Genomic DNA, 23,871 nt, shown 5'->3' on the forward strand with positions numbered 1-23,871 from the left:
TTCCTGGGTCTTTGCCTCTGATGTTCATGCTGCCGATCTGGTTCGTGCCTTTCGTTTGGCTCATCCTGGTGGGCCTGGGGGCTCTGGTGAGGGTTCGGTGACCCCTCCTCAAGGGGGGGGGTACTGTTGTGAATTCTGTGGTCAATCTCCCTCCTGTAGTCATGAGTGGTACTTCGGCTGGTTCTGTCTATGAGCTTCCTCTGGTAGATGTGAGTGGGGCTGCGGTTTCTGAGTTTCCTTCCTCAGGTGATGAGGTTAAGTCGTTAGGTGCTGCTCTATTTAACTCCACCTAGTTCTTTGTTCCTGGCCTCCAGTCAATGTTCCAGTATTGGTCTTGCTTTCTCCTGGATCGTTCTTGTGGCCTGTCTGCCCTGCATAAGCTAAGTTTTGCTTGTGTTACTTTTGTTTCCTATATTTTCTGTCCATCTTGCTATATTGGTTTTTCTTGCTTGCTGGAAGCTCTGGGACGCAGAGGGAGCACCTCCGTACCGTTAGTCGGTGCGGAGGGTCTTTTTGCCCCCTCTGCGTGGTTGTTTGTAGGTTTTTGTGTTGACCGCAAAGCTATCTTTCCTATCCTCGGTCTATTCAGTAAGTCGGGCCTCACTTTGCTAAAATCTATTTCATCTCTGTGTTTGTATTTTCATCTTAACTCACAGTCATTATATGTGAGGGGCTGCCTTTTCCTTTGGGGAATTTCTCTAAAGCAAGGTAGGCTTATTTTTCTGTCTTCAGGGCTAGCTAGTTTCTCAGGCTGTGCCGAGTTGCATAGGGAGCGTTAGGCGCAATCCACGGCTACCTCTAGTGTGGTATGATAGGATTAGGGATTGCGGTCAGCAGAGTTCCCACATCTCAGAGCTCGTCCTATGTTAGTAACTATCAGGTCACTTTGTGTGCTCTTAACTACTAGGTCCATTGTGGTTCTGAATCACCTGTTCATAACAGGTTCCTTCCACAGGTGACCTAGATTATTCTTAGGCTGGCTTCTCTATTTAACTCCACTCAGATCGTTACTCCATGCCAGCTGTCAATGTTCCTGTACTGGTTCAGTTCGCTCTTGGATCTTTCTGGTGACCTGTCTCTTCCTGCAAGAAGCTAAGTCCCCGATTGTTTTTTTCTGTTCTTTGTTTCCTTGTCCAGCTTGCTATCATGATTTTGTCTTGCTAGGTGGAAGCTCTGGGATGCAAAGTGGCACCTCCGCACCGAGAGTCGGTGCGGAGGTCTTTTTTGCACACTCTGAGTGGTCTTTTGTAGTTTTTTGTGCTGACCGCAAAGATACCTTTCCTATCCTCTGTCTATTTAGTTAGTCTGGCCTCCCTTTGCTAAAACCTGTTTCATTTCTGTGTTTGTGACTTTCATCTTTACTCACAGTTAATATTTGTGGGGGGCTTCCTTTACCTTTGGGGAAATTTCTCTGAGGCAAGGTAGGCTTTATTTTACATAGTAACATAGTTAGTAAGGCCGAAAAAAGACATTTGTCCATCCAGTTCAGCCTATATTCCATTATAAGAAATACCCAGATCTACGTCCTTCTACAGAACCTAATAATTGTATGATACAATATTGTTCTGCTCCAGGAAGACATCCAGGCCTCTCTTGAACCCCTCGACTGAGTTCGCCATCACCACCTCCTCAGGCAAGCAATTCCAGATTCTCACTGCCCTAACAGTAAAGAATCCTCTTCTATGTTGGTGGAAAAACCTTCTCTCCTCCAGACGCAAAGAATGCCCCCTTGTGCCCGTCACCTTCCTTGGTATAAACAGATCCTCAGCGAGATATTTGTATTGTCCCCTTATATACTTATACATGGTTATTAGATCGCCCCTCAGTCGTCTTTTTTCTAGACTAAATAATCCTAATTTCGCTAATCTATCTGGGTATTGTAGTTCTCCCATCCCCTTTATTAATTTTGTTGCCCTCCTTTGTACTCTCTCTAGTTCCATTATATCCTTCCTGAGCACCGGTGCCCAAAACTGGACACAGTACTCCATGTGCGGTCTAACTAGGGATTTGTACAGAGGCAGTATAATGCTCTCATCATGTGTATCCAGACCTCTTTTAATGCACCCCATGATCCTGTTTGCCTTGGCAGCTGCTGCCTGGCACTGGCTGCTCCAGGTAAGTTTATCATTAACTAGGATCCCCAAGTCCTTCTCCCTGTCAGATTTACCCAGTGGTTTCCCGTTCAGTGTGTAATGGTGATATTGATTCCCTCTTCCCATGTGTATAACCTTACATTTATCATTGTTAAACCTCATCTGCCACCTTTCAGCCCAAGTTTCCAACTTATCCAGATCCATCTGTAGCAGAATACTATCTTCTCTTGTATTAACTGCTTTACATAGTTTTGTATCATCTGCAAATATCGATATTTTACTGTGTAAACCTTCTACCAGATCATTAATGAATATGTTGAAGAAAACAGGTCCCAATACTGACCCCTGCGGTACCCCACTGGTCACAGCGACCCAGTTAGAGACTATACCATTTATAACCACCCTCTGCTTTCTATCACTAAGCCAGTTACTAACCCATTTGCACACATTTTCCCCCAGACCAAGCATTCTCATTTTGTGTACCAACCTCTTGTGCGGCACGGTATCAAACGCTTTGGAAAAATCGAGATATACCACGTCCAATGACTCACCGTGGTCCAGTCTATAGCTTACCTCTTCATAAAAACTGATTAGATTGGTTTGACAGGAGCGATTTCTCATAAACCCATGCTGATATGGAGTTAAACAGTTATTCTCATTGAGATAATCCAGAATAACATCCCTCAGAAACCCTTCAAATATTTTACCAACAATAGAGGTTAGACTTACTGGCCTATAATTTCCAGGTTCACTTTTAGAGCCCTTTTTGAATATTGGCACCACATTTGCTATGCGCCAGTCCTGCGGAACAGACCCTGTCGCTATAGAGTCACTAAAAATAAGAAATAATGGTTTATCTATTACATTACTTAGTTCTCTTAGTACTCGTGGGTGTATGCCATCCGGACCCGGAGATTTATCTATTTTAATCTTATTTAGCCGGTTTCGCACCTCTTCTTGGGTTAGATTGGTGACCCTTAATATAGGGTTTTCATTGTTTCTTGGGATTTCACCTAGCATTTCATTTTCCACTGTGAATACCGTGGAGAAGAAGGTGTTTAATATGTTAGCTTTTTCCTCGTCATCTACAACCATTCTTTCCTCACTATTTTTTAAGGGGCCTACATTTTCAGTTTTTATTCTTTTACTATTGATATAGTTGAAGAACAGTTTGGGATTAGTTTTACTCTCCTTAGCAATGTGCTTCTCTGTTTCCTTTTTGGCAGCTTTAATTAGTTTTTTAGATAAAGTATTTTTCTCCCTATAGTTTTTTAGAGCTTCAATGGTGCCATCCTGCTTTAGTAGTGCAAATGCTTTCTTTTTACTGTTAATTGCCTGTCTTACTTCTTTGTTTAGCCACATTGGGTTTTTCCTATTTCTAGTCCTTTTATTCCCACAAGGTATAAACCGCTTACACTGCCTATTTAGGATGTTCTTAAACATTTCCCATTTATTATCTGTATTCTCATTTCTGAGGATATTGTCCCAGTCTACCAGATTAAGGGCATCTCTAAGCTGTTCAAACTTTGCCTTCCTAAAGTCCAGTGTTTTTGTGACTCCCTGACAAGTCCCCCTAGTGAAAGACAGGTGAAACTGCACAATATTGTGGTCGCTATTTCCTAAATGCCCAACCACCTGCAGATTTGTTATTCTGTCAGGTCCATTAGATAGTATTAGGTCTAAAAGTGCTGCTCCTCTGGTTGGATTCTGCACCAATTGTGAAAGATAATTTTTCTTGGTTATTAGCAGAAACCTGTTGCCTTTATGGGTTTCACAGGTTTCTGTTTCCCAGTTAATATCCGGGTAGTTAAAGTCCCCCATAACCAGGACCTCATTATGGGTTGCAGCTTCATCTATCTGCTTTAGAAGTAGACTTTCCATGCTTTCTGTTATATTTGGGGGTTTGTAACAGACCCCAATGAGAATTTTGTTACCATTTTTCCCTCCATGAATTTCAACCCATATGGACTCGACATCCTCATTCCCTTCGCTAATATCCTCCCTTAAAGTGGACTTTAGACAAGACTTTACATAGAGACAAACCCCTCCTCCTCTCCGATTTTTACGATCCTTTCTAAACAGACTGTAACCCTGTAAGTTAACTGCCCACTCATAGCTTTCATCTAACCATGTCTCGGTTATTCCCACTATGTCAAAGTTACCTGTAGATATTTCTGCTTCTAGTTCTTCCATCTTGTTTGTCAGGCTTCTGGCGTTTGCGAGCATGCAGTTTAGAGGATTTTGTTTTGTTCCAATCTCCTCGCTCTGGATTGTTTTAGAAATGTTCTTACCTCCCTTCTGAGTATGTTTTCCTGGGTCGTCTTTGTTCGAGTCTAATGTTTTTCTTCCCGTCCCCTCTTCTTCTAGTTTAACGCCCTCCTGATGAGTGTAGCGAGTCTTCTGGCGAATGTGTGTTTCCCAGGTTTGTTGAGGTGTAGTCCGTCTCTGGCGAGGAGTCCATCATACCAGTAATTCACACCGTGGTCCAGGAATCCAAATCCTTGTTGTCTGCACCATCGTCTTAGCCAGTTGTTTGCATCAAGGATCCTGTTCCATCTCCTGGTGCCATGCCCGTCTACTGGAAGGATAGAAGAAAAAACTACCTGTGCATCCAGTTCCTTTACTTTCTTCCCCAACTCTTCAAAGTCCTTGCAGATTGTCGGTAGGTCCTTCCTTGCCGTGTCATTGGTGCCAACATGTATCAGAAGAAATGGGTGGACGTCCTTGGAGCTGAAGAGCTTTGGTATCCTATCGGTCACATCCTTGATCATCGCACCTGGAAAGCAGCATACTTCTCTTGCAGTTATGTCCGGTCTGCAGATGGCTGCTTCTGCGCCTCTCAGTAGTGAGTCTCCCACCACCACCACTCTTCGTTGCTTCTTGGCTGTACTTTTTGCTGTCACTTGTTGCTGTGTGCCCTTTTCTTTTTTGCTTGCTGGTATTGCTTCATTCTTAGGTGTGCCATCTTCATCCTCTACAAAGATTTGATATCGGTTCTTCAGTTGTGTGGTTGGTGATTTCTCCATGGTCTTCTTGCTTCTTTTGGTCACATGCTTCCACTCATCTGCTTTTGGAGGTTCTCTGACACTTTTTTCACCTTCTGTGACCAGTAGAGATGCTTCTGTTCTGTCTAGAAAGTCTTCATTCTCTTTGATGAGTTTCAAAGTTGCTATTCTTTCTTCCAGACCCCGCACCTTTTCTTCTAAAAGGGCCACTAGTCTACACTTCTGACAGGTGAAATTGGATTCTTCTTCTGGTCGATCTGTGAACATGTAGCACATGCTGCAGCTCACCATGTAGGTTGTCACATCTGCCATGTTGCTCCTAGATCCTGCTGACTTGCTGTGTGTTTTCCTTCTTGTGTAATCTACTCAGCCAAGCTCTCTTGCAATAATGTCCTACAGGCAAAAATTCGCGCTCCGTAAGGCGCGTGGTTTGGTGATGCTTTCGAAGCAGCTGGTCCCGGCTGTACCCAACGATCTTCTAGCTTAGGGAGACTTCGCTTCTCCCAGAAGGCACCTGGAATATGCAAATTAGCCTCCTGAAGCTTGAATCCCTGGTTTGGTGATGCTTTCGAAGCAGCTGGTCCCGGCTGTACCCAACGATCTTCTAGCTTAGGGAGACTTCGCTTCTCCCAGAAGGCACCTGGAATATGCAAATTAGCCTCCTGAAGCTTGAATCCCTGGTTTGGTGATGCTTTCGAAGCAGCTGGTCCCGGCTGTACCCAACGATCTTCTAGCTTAGGGAGACTTCGCTTCTCCCAGAAGGCACCTGGAATATGCAAATTAGCCTCCTGAAGCTTGAATCCCTGGTTTGGTGATGCTTTCGAAGCAGCTGGTCCCGGCTGTACCCAACGATCTTCTAGCTTAGGGAGACTTCGCTTCTCCCAGAAGGCACCTGGAATATGCAAATTAGCCTCCTGAAGCTTGAATCCCTGGTTTGGTGATGCTTTCGAAGCAGCTGGTCCCGGCTGTACCCAACGATCTTCTAGCTTAGGGAGACTTCGCTTCTCCCAGAAGGCACCTGGAATATGCAAATTAGCCTCCTGAAGCTTGAATCCCTGGTTTGGTGATGCTTTCGAAGCAGCTGGTCCCGGCTGTACCCAACGATCTTCTAGCTTAGGGAGACTTCGCTTCTCCCAGAAGGCACCTGGAATATGCAAATTAGCCTCCTGAAGCTTGAATCCCTGGTTTGGTGATGCTTTCGAAGCAGCTGGTCCCGGCTGTACCCAACGATCTTCTAGCTTAGGGAGACTTCGCTTCTCCCAGAAGGCACCTGGAATATGCAAATTAGCCTCCTGAAGCTTGAATCCCTGGTTTGGTGATGCTTTCGAAGCAGCTGGTCCCGGCTGTACCCAACGATCTTCTAGCTTAGGGAGACTTCGCTTCTCCCAGAAGGCACCTGGAATATGCAAATTAGCCTCCTGAAGCTTGAATCCCTGGTTTGGTGATGCTTTCGAAGCAGCTGGTCCCGGCTGTACCCAACGATCTTCTAGCTTAGGGAGACTTCGCTTCTCCCAGAAGGCACCTGGAATATGCAAATTAGCCTCCTGAAGCTTGAATCCCTGGTTTGGTGATGCTTTCGAAGCAGCTGGTCCCGGCTGTACCCAACGATCTTCTAGCTTAGGGAGACTTCGCTTTTCCCAGAAGGCACCTGGAATATGCAAATTAGCCTCCTGAAGCTTGAATCCCTGGTTTGGTGATGCTTTCGAAGCAGCTGGTCCCGGCTGTACCCAACGATCTTCTAGCTTAGGGAGACTTCGCTTCTCCCAGAAGGCACCTGGAATATGCAAATTAGCCTCCTGAAGCTTGAATCCCTGGTTTGGTGATGCTTTCGAAGCAGCTGGTCCCGGCTGTACCCAACGATCTTCTAGCTTAGGGAGACTTCGCTTCTCACAGAAGGCACCTGGAATATGCAAATTAGCCTCCTGAAGCTTGAATCCCTGGTTTGGTGATGCTTTCGAAGCAGCTGGTCCCGGCTGTACCCAACGATCTTCTAGCTTAGGGAGACTTCGCTTCTCCCAGAAGGCACCTGGAATATGCAAATTAGCCTCCTGAAGCTTGAATCCCTGGTTTGGTGATGCTTTCGAAGCAGCTGGTCCCGGCTGTACCCAACGATCTTCTAGCTTAGGGAGACTTCGCTTCTCCCAGAAGGCACCTGGAATATGCAAATTAGCCTCCTGAAGCTTGAATCCCTGGTTTGGTGATGCTTTCGAAGCAGCTGGTCCCGGCTGTACCCAACGATCTTCTAGCTTAGGGAGACTTCGCTTCTCCCAGAAGGCACCTGGAATATGCAAATTAGCCTCCTGAAGCTTGAATCCCTGGTTTGGTGATGCTTTCGAAGCAGCTGGTCCCGGCTGTACCCAACGATCTTCTAGCTTAGGGAGACTTCGCTTCTCCCAGAAGGCACCTGGAATATGCAAATTAGCCTCCTGAAGCTTGAATCCCTGGTTTGGTGATGCTTTCGAAGCAGCTGGTCCCGGCTGTTTTCTATCTTTAGAGCTAGCTAGTTCTTAGGCTGTGTCGAGGCGTCTAGGCCATGTTAGGTACGCTCCACGGCTATTTCTAGTTGTGTGATAGGATTAGGGATTGCGGTCAGCAGAGCTCCCACTTCCCAGAGCTTGTCCTGTATCGGTTTAACCATCAGGTCATTTCGGGTGCTCCTAACCACCAGGTCATAACAGTGGGCCCATTATACTGTAACATAGTAACATAGTAACATAGTAACATAGTTAGTAAGGCCAAAAAAAGACATTTGTCCATCCAGTTCAGCCTATATTCCATCATAATAAATCCCCAGATCTACGTCCTTCTACAGAACCTAATAATTGTATGATACAATATTGTTCTGCTCCAGGAAGACATCCAGGCCTCTCTTGAACCCCTCGACTGAGTTCGCCATCACCACCTCCTCAGGCAAGCAATTCCAGATTCTCACTGCCCTAACAGTAAAGAATCCTCTTCTATGTTGGTGGAAAAACCTTCTCTCCTCCAGACGCAAAGAATGCCCCCTTGTGCCCGTCACCTTCCTTGGTATAAACAAATCCTCAGCGAGATATTTGTATTGTCCCCTTATATACTTATACATGGTTATTAGATCGCCCCTCAGTCGTCTTTTTTCTAGACTAAATAATCCTAATTTCGCTAATCTATCTGGGTATTGTAGTTCTCCCATCCCCTTTATTAATTTTGTTGCCCTCCTTTGTACTCTCTCTAGTTCCATTATATCCTTCCTGAGCACCGGTGCCCAAAACTGGACACAGTACTCCATGTGCGGTCTAACTAGGGATTTGTACAGAGGCAGTATAATGCTCTCATCATGTGTATCCAAACCTGTGTGGGGGCTCATTATATTGTGTGGACTGTATGGGGCCCATTATACTGTTTGGCGGCCCATTTTACTGTGTGAAGGACTGTATGGGGCCCATTATACTGTGTGGGGGCCCATTGTACTGTGTAGGGGGCCGTGGTACTGTGTGGGGGGCTGTATGGGGCCCATTATACTGTGTGGGGGCCCATTGTACTGTGTAGGGGGCCGTGGTACTGTGTGGGGGGCTGTATGGGGCCCATTATACCGTGTAGGGGGCCGTGATATTGTGTGGAGGGCTGTGAGGCCCATTATACTATGTGGGGGGCCCATTTTACTGTGTAGGGGGCTGTGATAGTGTTGGGAGGGCTGTGGGGCCCATTATACTATGTGGGGGACTGCAAGTTATTGCCTCTGACTCTGGTTTTCGTTGTGTTTATGGAACACTTCGCTGTTTGCAAAAAAAAGGCGTGGTCTGCATTGGGCGGGGTCTCTATTGGGCGGGGTCTGCATTGGGCGGGGTTTCTCTCCCTCAGCTTTCATTGCTGTTCAAACACAACGAATCCTTCACGTCTTGTCCACCCTTTGTCACATGACCAGCTTTTAGTTCGTTTAACTCCGCCTTCTCATGTGACTGATCACATGGTGGTGACATCTTGACAGGTCTTTGAGCCACGCCCTATTACTTGCTTCTCTTGCAGGCCCCGCCCCCTGCTGGTCTGGTCTCACATTAGTGACGTCACACAGGTCCTTCAGCGGCAGATCAGACAGGACGGTGCAGGTCGCGGCTTCCCGGACTGTGCGGCTCTCATCCGCGGCTTCTGTTCTCGGCCTGAAAACAGATAATTGTGATCTCTGTGTGCGAGAGGAGGCTGGTTCTGCAGGTACCGGCTGTGGGATGGAGGGCACGGGTCCCATCACGTCAGGCACGGGTCCCATCACGTCAGGCACGGGTCCCATCACGTCAGGCACGGGTCCCATCACGTCAGGCACGGGTCCCATCACGTCAGGCACGGGTCCCATCACGTCAGGCACGGGTCCCATCACGTCAGGCACGGGTCCCATCACGTCAGGCACGGGTCCCATCACGTCAGGCACGGGTCCCATCACGTCAGGCACGGGTCCCATCACGTCAGGCACGGGTCCCATCACGTCAGGCACGGGTCCCATCACGTCAGGCACGGGTCCCATCACGTCCGGCACGGGTCCCATCACGTCAGGCACGGGTCCCATCACGTCAGGCACGGGTCCCATCACGTCAGGCACGGGTCCCATCACGTCAGGCACGGGTCCCATCACGTCCGGCACGGGTCCCATCACGTCAGGCACGGGTCCCATCACGTCAGGCACGGGTCCCATCACGTCAGGCACGGGTCCCATCACGTCAGGCACGGGTCCCATCACGTCAGGCACGGGTCCCATCACGTCAGGCACGGGTCCCATCACGTCAGGCACGGGTCCCATCACGTCCGGCACGGGTCCCATCACGTCCGGCACGGGTCCCATCACGTCAGGCACGGGTCCCATCACGTCAGGCACGGGTCCCATCACGTCAGGCACGGGTCCCATCACGTCCGGCACGGGTCCCATCACGTCCGGCACGGGTCCCATCACGTCCGGCACGGGTCCCATCACGTCCGGCACGGGTCCCATCACGTCAGGCACGGGTCCCATCACGTCAGGCACGGGTCCCATCACGTCAGGCACGGGTCCCATCACGTCAGGCACGGGTCCCATCACGTCAGGCACGGGTCCCATCACGTCAGGCACGGGTCCCATCACGTCAGGCACGGGTCCCATCACGTCAGGCACGGGTCCCATCACGTCAGGCACGGGTCCCATCACGTCAGGCACGGGTCCCATCACGTCAGGCACGGGTCCCATCACGTCAGGCACGGGTCCCATCACGTCAGGCACGGGTCCCATCACGTCAGGCACGGGTCCCATCACGTCAGGCACGGTTCCCATCACGTCAGGCACGGGTCCCATCACGTCAGGCACGGGTCCCATCACGTCAGGCACGGGTCCCATCACGTCAGGCACGGGTCCCATCACGTCAGGCACGGGTCCCATCACGTCAGGCACGGGTCCCATCACGTCAGGCACGGGTCCCATCACGTCAGGCACGGGTCCCATCACGTCCGGCACGGGTCCCATCACGTCCGGCACGGGTCCCATCACGTCCGGCACGGGTCCCATCACGTCCGGCACGGGTCCCATCACGTCAGGCACGGGTCCCATCACGTCAGGCACGGGTCCCATCACGTCAGGCACGGGTCCCATCACGTCAGGCACGGGTCCCATCACGTCAGGCACGGGTCCCATCACGTCAGGCACGGGTCCCATCACGTCAGGCACGGGTCCCATCACGTCAGGCACGGGTCCCATCACGTCAGGCACGGTTCCCATCACGTCAGGCACGGGTCCCATCACGTCAGGCACGGGTCCCATCACGTCAGGCACGGGTCCCATCACGTCAGGCACGGGTCCCATCACGTCAGGCACGGGTCCCATCACGTCCGGCACGGGTCCCATCACGTCAGGCACGGGTCCCATCACGTCAGGCACGGGTCCCATCACGTCCGGCACGGGTCCCATCACGTCAGGCACGGGTCCCATCACGTCAGGCACGGGTCCCATCACGTCCGGCACGGGTCCCATCACGTCAGGCACGGGTCCCATCACGTCCGGCACGGATCCCAGCACGTCCACTCATCACTAAAAACAAGCAAATATTTTTTAAATTCGAATTTCCTATTTTTAGCAATTTTTTCCCCAAAAATTTAAATTGCAGCAAATTGTAGTGAAAAACACATTATCCTCTGAGGTGTCCTAGGACTGGATTTAAGGTCTTTCAAGCTCTTTAAAAGGAACCTGTCACCAGAAGAAACACCGTTAACCTCCAGGTATGGGGTCAGTCTGCAGGTTAATAGCATTACTAACCCGCCCGGCATCTGCGGCCCTGACTGGCAGCCGACCCCAATTCAGACTGAACCGGTGACCCTGCCGGTAAAAATAAAGTAAATGTTCTCGCCGCAGTGTTCGGCTAAGTGCAGGCGCTGGGCAGCTTAGTAACGCTACTGACTCCGTATCTGCAGGTTAATAGCATTTTTTTTCTGCAGACGGGTTCCCTTTAAAGAGGACCTTTTACTAAATGCGTCATGTTGAATTGCACACACAAGATCATAGGCTTCGGTGCAGAGCAGAATAACATTATTTTTGTTTGTTTTTTAATTTTTCCTTCTGTTGCAGAGATATTAGAAATCTAAATATTGGGCACTTAAACAGCTATTTTTAACTCCTCGTGGGTATTTACCAGAGAGATTTCAGTGGGGCGTGTACTTCTTACTCTTTGTCATGTTGACCAATCATAAGTAGGCAGCAACACTCTGAGGAACAAAGAACACGCCCCCACTCCAAAGTCTTAAAGGGAACCTGTCACCCCCAAAATGGAAGGTGAGCTGCGGCCACTGTCATCAGGGGCTTATCTCCAGCATTCTGTAATGCATTCTGTAATGCTGTAGATAAGCCCCCGATGTATCCTGAAAGAGGAGAAAAAGAGGTTAGATTATACTCACCCAGGGGCGGTCCCACTGCGGTCCGGTCCGATGGGCGTCGCGGTCCGGTCCAAGGCCTCCCATTTTCTTACGATGGCGTCCTCTTCTTGTCTTCAGGTTCCGGCGCAGGCATACTTTATCTGTTCTGTTGAGGGCAGAGCAAAGTACTGCAGTGCGCAGGAGCTGGGAAACGGTCAGAGAGGCCCTGCGCACTGCAGTACTTTGCCCTCAACAGGGCAGACAAAGTACGCCTGCGCCGGAGCTGCAGCGTGAAGACAAGAAGAGGACGTCATCGTAAGAAGATGGGAGGCCCAGGACCGGACTGCGACGCCCATCGGACCTGACCGCAGTGGGACCACCCCTGGGTGAGTATAATCTAACCTCTTCTTCTCATCTTTCAGGATACATCGGGGGCTTATCTAAAGCATTACAGAATGCATTACAGAATGCTGTAGATAAGCAACTAATGCCGGTGGGCTTAGCTCACCTTCGATTTTGGGGATGACAGGTTCCCTTTAAGTTTCTATAATAGTATGAGATACTTTATCAAATGCTTTGCTGCAGTAGAGATATGCTATATCTACCGCATTTCCCTGATCTACCCAGTCAGTGATTCCATCATAGAAGGAAATTAGATCAGTCTGACATGACTTGTTTGCTACAAACCCATGCTGGCTCTGGTTAATTACTGTATTCTTATCCAAGTACTTGCATATATGCTGTTTAATAATTTGTTCACTGATCTTTCCTGCTATAAAAGTTAGTCTCACTGGCCTGTAATTTCCTGGCTCCATCTTCTTTCAGTTTTTGAAGATGGGGACAACATTTGCCCTTCTTCAATCTTCTAGAACTTCTATTTTCCAGGATTTTTCAAAGATTCTGGCTAGTGGTTCTGCACTTTCCTCTGCTATCTCTTTCAGTACATTAGGATGTAATTCATCTGGACCAGGAAATGTAAATTCATGTAAATAGCTAAGTATTCCTGGACCATCTCTCTGTGTGGATTCTTTCATTCCTTCGATGGCACCATGAAGATCAGTTGTTAGAATTGCTTTTGCCTTTCTTAGAGAACACAGATGCAAAATAGGAATGTAAAAGTTTGTTCTTCTCAACATATTTTGTAAAGCGCTGCGGAATATGTTGGCGCTATATAAATAAAATTATTATTAACATAATTTTTGACCACTTCACCCTTTTTATCCTGTAAAAATCCTATAGCTTCTTTGCCCTTTCTTTTGCTTTTGACAAACCCCCAAAATCCTTTTTATTGCTTTTGGTCTCCCTTGCAAGCCTTAGGCTAGGTTCACATTGCGTTAATGGGTTAATGCTAACGGACTGCGTTGCACCGCCAAATTGTCGCAATTAACGCCGTGCAACGGGTCCGTTAGCGGACACATTGACAGCAATGTGATTTTTATCTGTAGTGCATCGCTAGCGCGTGCCATTTTCGGCACGCGCTAGCGATGTACAGTTATTTTGTGACGGACCTCAGACGCTGCTTGCAGCGTCTGAAGTCCTGTCCTCGCTAGCGCAGATCGGGGATCTGCGCTAGCGGGATCGGCAAACACGAACCCTATAGATACATTGCGTTAGCGCTATCAGCTAGCGCTATGCGCTTAACGGATTGCCCTAACGCAATGTGAACCTAGCCTTACTTCATTACTGGCTTTAGCTGTTCTAATTCTTGCCCTGCATTCCCTGGAGACAGCGTTATATTCTTCTTTAGATATTCCCCCACTTTCCATCTGATATACATTCCTTGTTTCCTTTTTCACAAGTGATTAAGTTCTGTGTTCATCCATCCTGGTCTCTTTAAATGCTTCCAATTCTTTCTTGTTTTCACGATTGTTACCGACTGTGTAATGAGAATTTCATTTAGGAAAATCTCCATTCTTCTTGGACATTTCTGACCTTTAGAACATCCGGCCATTGGACCTTTCCTACCTTCTTTGAGTCCATTAAAATCTGCCTTTCTGAAGTCCAACCTTAACCCCTATCTGACCTCGGACGGGATAGTACGTCCGAGGTCAGATCCCCTGCTTTGATGCAGGGCTCCGCGGTGAGCCCGCACCAAAGCCGGGACATGTCAGCTGTTTTGAACAGCTGACATGTGCCCGTAATAGGCGCGGGCAGAATCGCGATCTGCCCGCACCTATTAACTAGTTAAATGCCGCTGTCAAACGCAGACAGCGGCATTTAACTACCGCATCCGGCCGGGCGGCCGGAAATGACGTCATCGCCGACCTCCGTCACATGATCGGGGGTCGGCGATGCATCTCCATTGTAACCATAGAGGTCCTTGAAACCTCTATGGTTACTGATCGCCGGTGGCTGTGAGCGCCACCCTGTGGTCGGCGCTCACAGCACACCTCCATTTCTGCTACATAGCAGCGATCAGCAGATCGCTGCTATGTAGCAGAGCCGATCGAGTTGTGCCTGCTTCTAGCCTCCCATGGAGACTATTGAAGCATGGCAAAAGTAAAAAAAAAAAGTTGATAAAAATGTTAAAAAAATTAAAAAAATATAAAAGTTTAAATCACCCCCCTTTCGCCCCAATCAAAATAAATCAATAAAAAAAATATAAAATCTACGCATATTTGGTATCGCCGCGCTCAGAATCGCCCGATCTATCAACTAAAAAAAAACATTAACCTGATCGCTAAACAGTGTAGCGGGAAAAAAATTCAAAACGCCAGAATTACGTTTTTTTGGTCGCCGCGACATTGCATTAAAATGCAATAACGGGCAATCAAAAGAACGTATCTGCACCGAAATGCTATCATTAAAAACGTCATCTCGGCACACAAAAAATAAGCCCTCAACCGACCCCAGATCACGAAAAATGGAGACGCTACGGGTATCGGAAAATGGCGCAATTTTATTTATTTATTTTTTTTTAGCAAAGTTTGGAATTTTTTTTCACCACTTAGATAAAAAATAACCTAGTCATGTTAGGGGTCTATGAACTCGTACTGACCTGGAGAATCATAATGGCAGGTCAGTTTTAGCATTTAGTGAACCTAGCAAAAAAGCCAAACAAAAAACAAGTGTGGGATTGCACTTTTTTTGCAATTTCACCGCACTTGGAATTTTTTTCCCGTTTTCTAGTACACGACATGCTAAACAATGATGTCGTTCAAAAATACAACTCGTCCCGCAAAAAATAAGCCCTCACATGGCCAAATTGACGGAAAAATAAAAAAGTTATGGCTCTGGGAAGGAGGGGAGTGAAAAACGAACACGGAAAAACGAAAAATCCCAAGGTCATGAAGGGGTTAAAGTCTGAGTCCTCGCTGGTCTTCCTCCTCTTGTAATCCAAAATTCGAGGATTGGATGATCGCTGCCTTCTAAATTCCTGGCCACTTTTACTTCCTCAACCATTTCCTCCCTGTCGGTAAGAATTAGGTCCAAGATTGCACATCCTCTTGTTCTCACTTCTACCTTTTTAAAGATAAAGTTGTCAGCAAGAGAAGATAAGAATTTTCTGGACCCAGTACTTTTGCCTGAGAGAGATTCCCAATAAATATCTGGATAGTTAAAATCTCCCATGGACACTGTTATACTTTTCTGAGAACAGAGACATCTGATGTAAGAAGAGTTTATCCATATCTTCAGTCTGTCCAGGTGGCCTATAGTAAACACCTATAATAGTGTCCTTTCTGTTCTTCTCTCCTTGTATTCTTACACAGTTTCGGCAGAGCCACCATTCTCTGAAGCTTGGATCTCTGTATGTTCCTAACATACAATGCAACAGCTCCTCCCCTCCTGTTTATCCTGTTTCTAATAAATAAGTTGTAGCTTTCAAGATTTGTATTCCAACATGTGTATCTTTCCACCAAGTTTCAGTGATGCCTGTGACATCATATCTCCCTTCCTGTGTTAGCAGCTCCAATTCTCCTTGGTTGTTTCCCATTCTCTGTGCATTTGTATAGACACATTTTGTTTTGTAGTCGTTTTTTCTTGCTCATCTATTTCCGTTCAGAGTTTGTTGTCTTTTTTCTTCCTTTCCACTTTTGATAGCAGGGTTCTCAAAAGAATTCATTAGCTGCATATTTCTTCCTGGCCGTATATTTATCATCCCATGTTGTTCTAAAGCTCCCCTGATGAGTGTAGCATGGCGTCTGCTAAATATGTGTTTTCCTGTTTCATAAGATACAACCCATATCTAGCAAGGAGTCTATCACACAGGTAATCCACTCCATGGTCAAGAAACCCAAAACGTTGCTCATGACTCCATTGACGTAGACAGTTGTTCACCTGTAGTATCCTGTTCAGTCTCCTTGGTCAATGTCCATCCACTGGGATGATGGATGAGAAGATGACCTTCACTACCAGTTCCTTCACTTTCCGGCCTAGGTCTTCGCAGTCTTCCTATAGTTTCTAGGTCCTTTCTTGCGGTGTCATTTGTTCCTACTTGTATTAATAGGCATGGGTGGTCGTCTGTAGCCCTGAGAAGTCAGACTCCTCTTTGATTTTGGCACTGGAAGACAACACACTTCTCGAGAGGTGATGTCTGGTCTGCAGATAGCGGCTTCTGTTCCTCTCAGTAAGGAATCCCCCAGGACCACCGCTTTCTTCTTCTTCACCACAGCTCTTCTTTTTTTTTTTTTTCCCTTCAAGAGGCTTCTGATTTCTTACTGGGGTGTTCTTTGTAGGCACCGCACTTTATGTACATCTTCATGGTTGTCCTGCGTGAGAGCCTGGTTGCGGTTCTTCAGCGGTATGGGTGCTGACGGCCTCCTCATCCTCCGGCATCTTTGGGTCGCATGCTCCATTTCTCTTCTTTTGCAGATACATTGAAAGCTGCTTCTCTCCGAACATTCTGAATAGTTATTTCTGCTCTGTCATTACCTTCTGCAGGAACACCGAGAAGTTCTTCTCTTGGAACATTCTGTGGAGATTCTTCTGCTCTGTCGGGAAATCCTCATCTTCTGTGATGAGCGTCAGTGCAGATATTCTTTCCGGAAGACATGCTTGTATTTCTGGCACGTAACTTTGTCTTTTCCTCTGACAAGTCTGTACACATATAGCGCACATTGCAGCACCGTATGGGGAATCTCCTCCATGTGGAACAAAACAAATTTCTGTGGAATCACGTTAAAGATTTGTGCTCCGTCAGGCGCATGGTTAGAAGAGTCCATCTAGTTACACCCAAAGATCCTCAGACTCTTGGCGACTCTTCACTCTTCCCAGAATGCACCAGGAATATACAATTTACCTCCTTCGATCTTCAATTCCTGCTTTTAAATAATAATCGCCTCCCACAGAAGATCCTGCTCCCTTTTGTCACTTTAGCAATGACCAGAAATATAAAACAAGCAGCTATTTATCCCACTCAGTAAATACCATGAAAAAGAAAAGTCAGAATTACTGATTGCGTCACCCTTCCTCGCAAAATCAATGGGATAAAAAACAATCAAAAAGTCGCATACAACTCAAAACAGTACAAATAAAAACTGCAACTCATCCCGTAAAAAAATGAGCCTTGACACAACTGAAGAACCGATATCAAATCTTTGTAGAGGATGAAGATGGCACACCTAAGAATGAAGCAATACCAGCAAGCAAAAAAGAAAAGGGCACACAGCAACAAGTGACAGCAAAAAGTACAGCCAAGAAGCAACGAAGAGTGGTGGTGGTGGGAGACTCACTACTGAGAGGCACCGAAGCAGCCATCTGCAGACCGGACATAACTGCAAGAGAAGTATGCTGCCTTCCAGGTGCGATGATCAAGGATGTGACCGATAGGATACCAAAGCTCTTCAGCTCCAAGGACGTCCACCCATTTCTTCTGATACATGTTGGCACCAATGACACGGCAAGGAAGGACCTACCGACAATCTGCAAGGACTTTGAAGAGTTGGGGAAGAAAGTAAAGGAACTGGATGCACAGGTAGTTTTTTCTTCTATCCTTCCAGTAGACGGGCATGGCACCAGGAGATGGAACAGGATCCTTGATGCAAACAACTGGCTAAGACGATGGTGCAGACAACAAGGATTTGGATTCCTGGACCACGGTGTGAATTACTGGTATGATGGACTCCTCGCCAGAGACGGACTACACCTCAACAAACCTGGGAAACACACATTCGCCAGAAGACTCGCTACACTCATCAGGAGGGCGTTAAACTAGAAGAAGAGGGGACGGGAAGAAAAACATTAGACTCGAACAAAGACGACCCAGGAAAACATACTCAGAAGGGAGGTAAGAACATTTCTAAAACAATCCACAGTGAGGAGATTGGAACAAAACAAAATCCTCTAAACTGCATGCTCGCAAACGCCAGAAGCCTGACAAACAAGATGGAAGAACTAGAAGCAGAAATATCTACAGGTAACTTTGACATAGTGGGAATAACCGAGACATGGTTAGATGAAAGCTATGACTGGGCAGTTAACTTACAGGGTTACAGTCTGTTTAGAAAGGATCGTAAAAATCGGAGAGGAGGAGGGGTTTGTCTCTATGTAAAGTCTTGTCTAAAGTCCACTTTAAGGGAGGATATTAGCGAAGGAAATGAGGATGTCGAGTCCATATGGGTTGAAATTCATGGAGGGAAAAATGGTAACAAAATTCTCATTGGGGTCTGTTACAAACCCCCAAATATAACAGAAAGCATGGAAAGTCTACTTCTAAAGCAGATAGATGAAGCTGCAACCCATAATGAGGTCCTGGTTATGGGGGACTTTAACTACCCGGATATTAACTGGGAAACAGAAACCTGTGAAACCCATAAAGGCAACAGGTTTCTGCTAATAACCAAGAAAAATTATCTTTCACAATTGGTGCAGAATCCAACCAGAGGAGCAGCACTTTTAGACCTAATACTATCTAATAGACCTGACAGAATAACAAATCTGCAGGTGGTTGGGCATCTAGGAAATAGCGACCACAATATTGTGCAGTTTCACCTGTCTTTCACTAGGGGGACTTGTCAGGGAGTCACAAAAACACTGAACTTTAGGAAGGCAAAGTTTGAACAGCTTAGAGATGCCCTTAATCTGGTAGACTGGGACAATATCCTCAGAAATGAGAATACAGATAATAAATGGGAAATGTTTAAGAACATCCTAAATAGGCAGTGTAAGCGGTTTATACCTTGTGGGAATAAAAGGACTAGAAATAGGAAAAACCCAATGTGGCTAAACAAAGAAGTAAGACAGGCAATTAACAGTAAAAAGAAAGCATTTGCACTACTAAAGCAGGATGGCACCATTGAAGCTCTAAAAAACTATAGGGAGAAAAATACTTTATCTAAAAAACTAATTAAAGCTGCCAAAAAGGAAACAGAGAAGCACATTGCTAAGGAGAGTAAAACTAATCCCAAACTGTTCTTCAACTATATCAATAGTAAAAGAATAAAAACTGAAAATGTAGGCCCCTTAAAAAATAGTGAGGAAAGAATGGTTGTAGATGACGATGAAAAAGCTAACATATTAAACACCTTCTTCTCCACGGTATTCACGGTGGAAAATGAAATGCTAGGTGAAATCCCAAGAAACAATGAAAACCCTATATTAAGGGTCACCAATCTAACCCAAGAAGAGGTGCGAAACCGGCTAAATAAGATTAAAATAGATAAATCTCCGGGTCCGGATGGCATACACCCACGAGTACTAAGAGAACTAAGTAATGTAATAGATAAACCATTATTTCTTATTTTTAGTGACTCTATAGCGACAGGGTCTGTTCCGCAGGACTGGCGCATAGCAAATGTGGTGCCAGTATTCAAAAAGGGCTCTAAAAGTGAACCTGGAAATTATAGGCCAGTAAGTCTAACCTCTATTGTTGGTAAAATATTTGAAGGGTTTCTGAGGGATGTTATTCTGGATTATCTCAATGAGAATAACTGTTTAACTCCATATCAGCATGGGTTTATGAGAAATCGCTCCTGTCAAACCAATCTAATCAGTTTTTATGAAGAGGTAAGCTATAGACTGGACCACGGTGAGTCATTGGACGTGGTATATCTCGATTTTTCCAAAGCGTTTGATACCGTGCCGCACAAGAGGTTGGTACACAAAATGAGAATGCTTGGTCTGGGGGAAAATGTGTGTAAATGGGTTAGTAACTGGCTTAGTGATAGAAAGCAGAGGGTGGTTATAAATGGTATAGTCTCTAACTGGGTCGCTGTGACCAGTGGGGTACCGCAGGGGTCAGTATTGGGACCTGTTCTCTTCAACATATTCATTAATGATCTGGTAGAAGGTTTACACAGTAAAATATCGATATTTGCAGATGATACAAAACTATGTAAAGCAGTTAATACAAGAGAAGATAGTATTCTGCTACAGATGGATCTGGATAAGTTGGAAACTTGGGCTGAAAGGTGGCAGATGAGGTTTAACAATGATAAATGTAAGGTTATACACATGGGAAGAGGGAATCAATATCACCATTACACACTGAACGGGAAACCACTGGGTAAATCTGACAGGGAGAAGGACTTGGGGATCCTAGTTAATGATAAACTTACCTGGAGCAGCCAGTGCCAGGCAGCAGCTGCCAAGGCAAACAGGATCATGGGGTGCATTAAAAGAGGTCTGGATACACATGATGAGAGCATTATACTGCCTCTGTACAAATCCCTAGTTAGACCGCACATGGAGTACTGTGTCCAGTTTTGGGCACCGGTGCTCAGGAAGGATATAATGGAACTAGAGAGAGTACAAAGGAGGGCAACAAAATTAATAAAGGGGATGGGAGAACTACAATACCCAGATAGATTAGCGAAATTAGGATTATTTAGTCTAGAAAAAAGACGACTGAGGGGCGATCTAATAACCATGTATAAGTATATAAGGGGACAATACAAATATCTCGCTGAGGATCTGTTTATACCAAGGAAGGTGACGGGCACAAGGGGGCATTCTTTGCGTCTGGAGGAGAGAAGGTTTTTCCACCAACATAGAAGAGGATTCTTTACTGTTAGGGCAGTGAGAATCTGGAATTGCTTGCCTGAGGAGGTGGTGATGGCGAACTCAGTCGAGGGGTTCAAGAGAGGCCTGGATGTCTTCCTGGAGCAGAACAATATTGTATCATACAATTATTAGGTTCTGTAGAAGGACGTAGATCTGGGTATTTATTATGATGGAATATAGGCTGAACTGGATGGACAAATGTCTTTTTTCGGCCTTACTAACTATGTTACTATGTTACAACTCCATTAACAGAAAAATAAAGTTATGGCTTCCAAAATCTGGTGGTAAAAGAAATGTTTTTGGGATGTAAAAAGTATTTTATTGTGCAAACATAGTACTGGGTTGACCTTATGGGTCAAAATGACCACTACAGCCCTTGATAAATGCTTTGAGGGGTGTAATGTTCAAAATGAGGTCACTTCTGGAGGGTTTCCCCTGTTGTGATTCCTCTGGGGCTGTGCACATATAGGTTTCCACTGTTGTGATACCTTAGGGACTGTGCACATACGATATGGTTTCCCTTGTGATTCCTCTGGGGCTGTGCACATATGATATGGTTTCCCCTGTTGTGATATCATATGTGCAGAGCCCCTAAAGTATGGTTTCCCCTGTTGTGATACCTTAGGGTCTGTGCACATATGATATGGTTTCCTCTGTTGTGATACCTCGGGCTGTGCACATATGATATGGTTTCCTCTGTTGTGATACCTCAGGGGCTGTGCACATATGATATGGTTTCACCTGTTGTGATACCTCAGGGGCTCTGCACATATGACATGGTTTCACCTGTTGTGATACCTCAGGGGCTCTGCACATATGATATGGTTTCACCTGTTGTGATACCTCAGGGGCTCTGCACATATGATATGGTTTCACCTGTTGTGATACCTCAGGGGCTGTGCACATATGATATGGTTTCACCTGTTGTGATACCTCAGGGGCTGTGCACATATGATATGGTTTCACCTGTTGTGATACCTCAGGGGCTCTGCACAGATGATATGGTTTCACCTGTTGTGATACCTCAGGGGCTGTGCACATATGATATGGTTTCACCTGTTGTGATACCTCAGGGGCTGTGCACATATGATATGGTTTCACCTGTTGTGATACCTCAGGGGCTCTGCACATATGATATGGTTTCACCTGTTGTGATACCTCAGGGGCTCTGCACATATGATATGGTTTCACCTGTTGTGATACCTCAGGGGCTCTGCACATATGATATGGTTTCCTCTGTTGTGATACCTCAGGGGCTGTGCACATACGATATGGTTTCACTTGTTGTGATACCTCAGGGGCTGTGCACATATGATATGGTTTCACCTGTTGTGATACCTCAGGGGCTGTGCACATATGATATGGTGTCTGAAAACCATGCTGGCAAAATTTGCTCTGTAAAAGCAAATGGCTCCTTCCTTTCTGAGCCGTCCGTGTACACAGACAGTAGTGTGTGACCGCATATAGGGGATTTACTGTGTAACATGTTGTGTGCTTCTACTACTAAGAAACATTAGCAAAAAATAGCATTTTTAATTTTGTATCATTCCCCTCTGCATTAATTCCTGGGGCACACCTGAAGGGTCAACAAACGTCTTTAATACGCTCTTGAACACTATAAGGGGTTTGCATTTTGAAATAGCGTGGTTTATGGGGGGCTTATGATACATACTGGACATTTCTCAAAGGCACGCGAGTATTGGATCTGCCCCTAAAAAAAAAAAAAAAAAAAATTTCGGAAAGTCTTCAAAATGTGAATGTTTGCTGCTAAACCTAAAAGCTCCCCATAAATAAGTGTACCTATTAACCCCTTCACATATGGGTTTGTCATGGCTATCATGCAGGACACAGGAGCTGTGCCCGCACGATCGCCACCGGGAGCTCGGCTTAAGGTGAAGACAATACCCAGCTGTTACGTCCAGGAGTAGCGCCCGCACCAGTCGTTTTAGCCCCCTAAGTGCCACAAAAGATATTGATCGCAGAATTTAGAAGGCTGGGAGAGCGAGGCGGCTCCCTTCCAATCAGCTCTCCTGCGAAATCACTGCGAGGGCCCGATCGTTGCAAGGTCGTCATTACTACCTCCGGGTCACCCAGCTACGTCATGCCTGTTAGACCATGCCAGCAGCATAGCCTCAGACGCTTCTGACTGGTATAATGCATTGCAATGCTGGTGCATTATACCACTGATCGCAGTACAAAAGGTTAAAGTCCCATAGAAGACAGCAACATTGAAAAAAACATTAAGAAAAAAAAATCACAAAATAAAAAAATATCAATAAATACGTACATTATATATTTTATATATATTTTTGTAAAAAACATAGAAATAAACAAAGTGCAGGTTTGGTATCGCCGTGTCCGGAATGACCCGATTTATAAAACTGTGTCACTAGTTATCCCCTTCAGTGGCAAAAATGATGCTTTATCATACCGCAAAACAAAAAGGGAAATAAAACGCAATCACAAAGTCCAATGGAAATAAAAATGGTATTGTTGAAAACGTCATCTTGTCCCGCAAAATACAAGCCCCCATACAGCTCCATCAACGGAAAAATAAAAAAAGTTATAGCTCTCAGAATAAAGTGATGCAAAAAAATTGTATTTTTCTGCAAATATTGTGTAGAATATTGTGTAGAAGTGGCAAAACATAAAAAAAGTTGTAAATGTGGTATCGTTGTAATCTTACTGACGCAAAGAATAAAGCTGTCGTATCAATTTTACCACACATGGAGCGGTATTAAAAAAAAAAAAAAAAAAAAGTAAAAAGAAAAACAATTTCTGAATTGCTGTTTTTGTTCATTCTGCCTCCCAAAAATTGGAATAGAAAGCGATCAAAAAATGTCCCTGAAAATGGTATTAATAAAAATGTCAACTCCTCCCGCAAAAATCAAGCCCTCACATGACTGTAAGCAGAAATATAGGAAAATTATTAGCTCTCAGAATCTGGCTATGAAAAAAATAGTTTTTCCAATAAAAGCGTCTTTTAGTGTGACGGC

General features: G+C 45.9%; 1 protein-coding gene across 1 annotated transcript in view; it reads left to right on the forward strand.

Moving 5' to 3' along the window:
- The window catches only part of LOC138643505 (zinc finger protein 850-like), a 184,680-nt gene that overhangs the window by 74,261 nt on the left and 86,548 nt on the right, over positions 1-23,871 (forward strand). Inside the window, exon 10 of the mRNA XM_069732403.1 lies at positions 9,101-9,283. Coding sequence (XP_069588504.1) covers positions 9,101-9,283 — 183 coding nt within the window. The remainder of the gene's footprint in view (positions 1-9,100; positions 9,284-23,871) is intronic.

The sequence above is a fragment of the Ranitomeya imitator genome, chromosome 6 (genome assembly GCF_032444005.1).
Source record: "Ranitomeya imitator isolate aRanImi1 chromosome 6, aRanImi1.pri, whole genome shotgun sequence".
Classification (NCBI taxonomy): domain Eukaryota; kingdom Metazoa; phylum Chordata; class Amphibia; order Anura; family Dendrobatidae; genus Ranitomeya; species Ranitomeya imitator.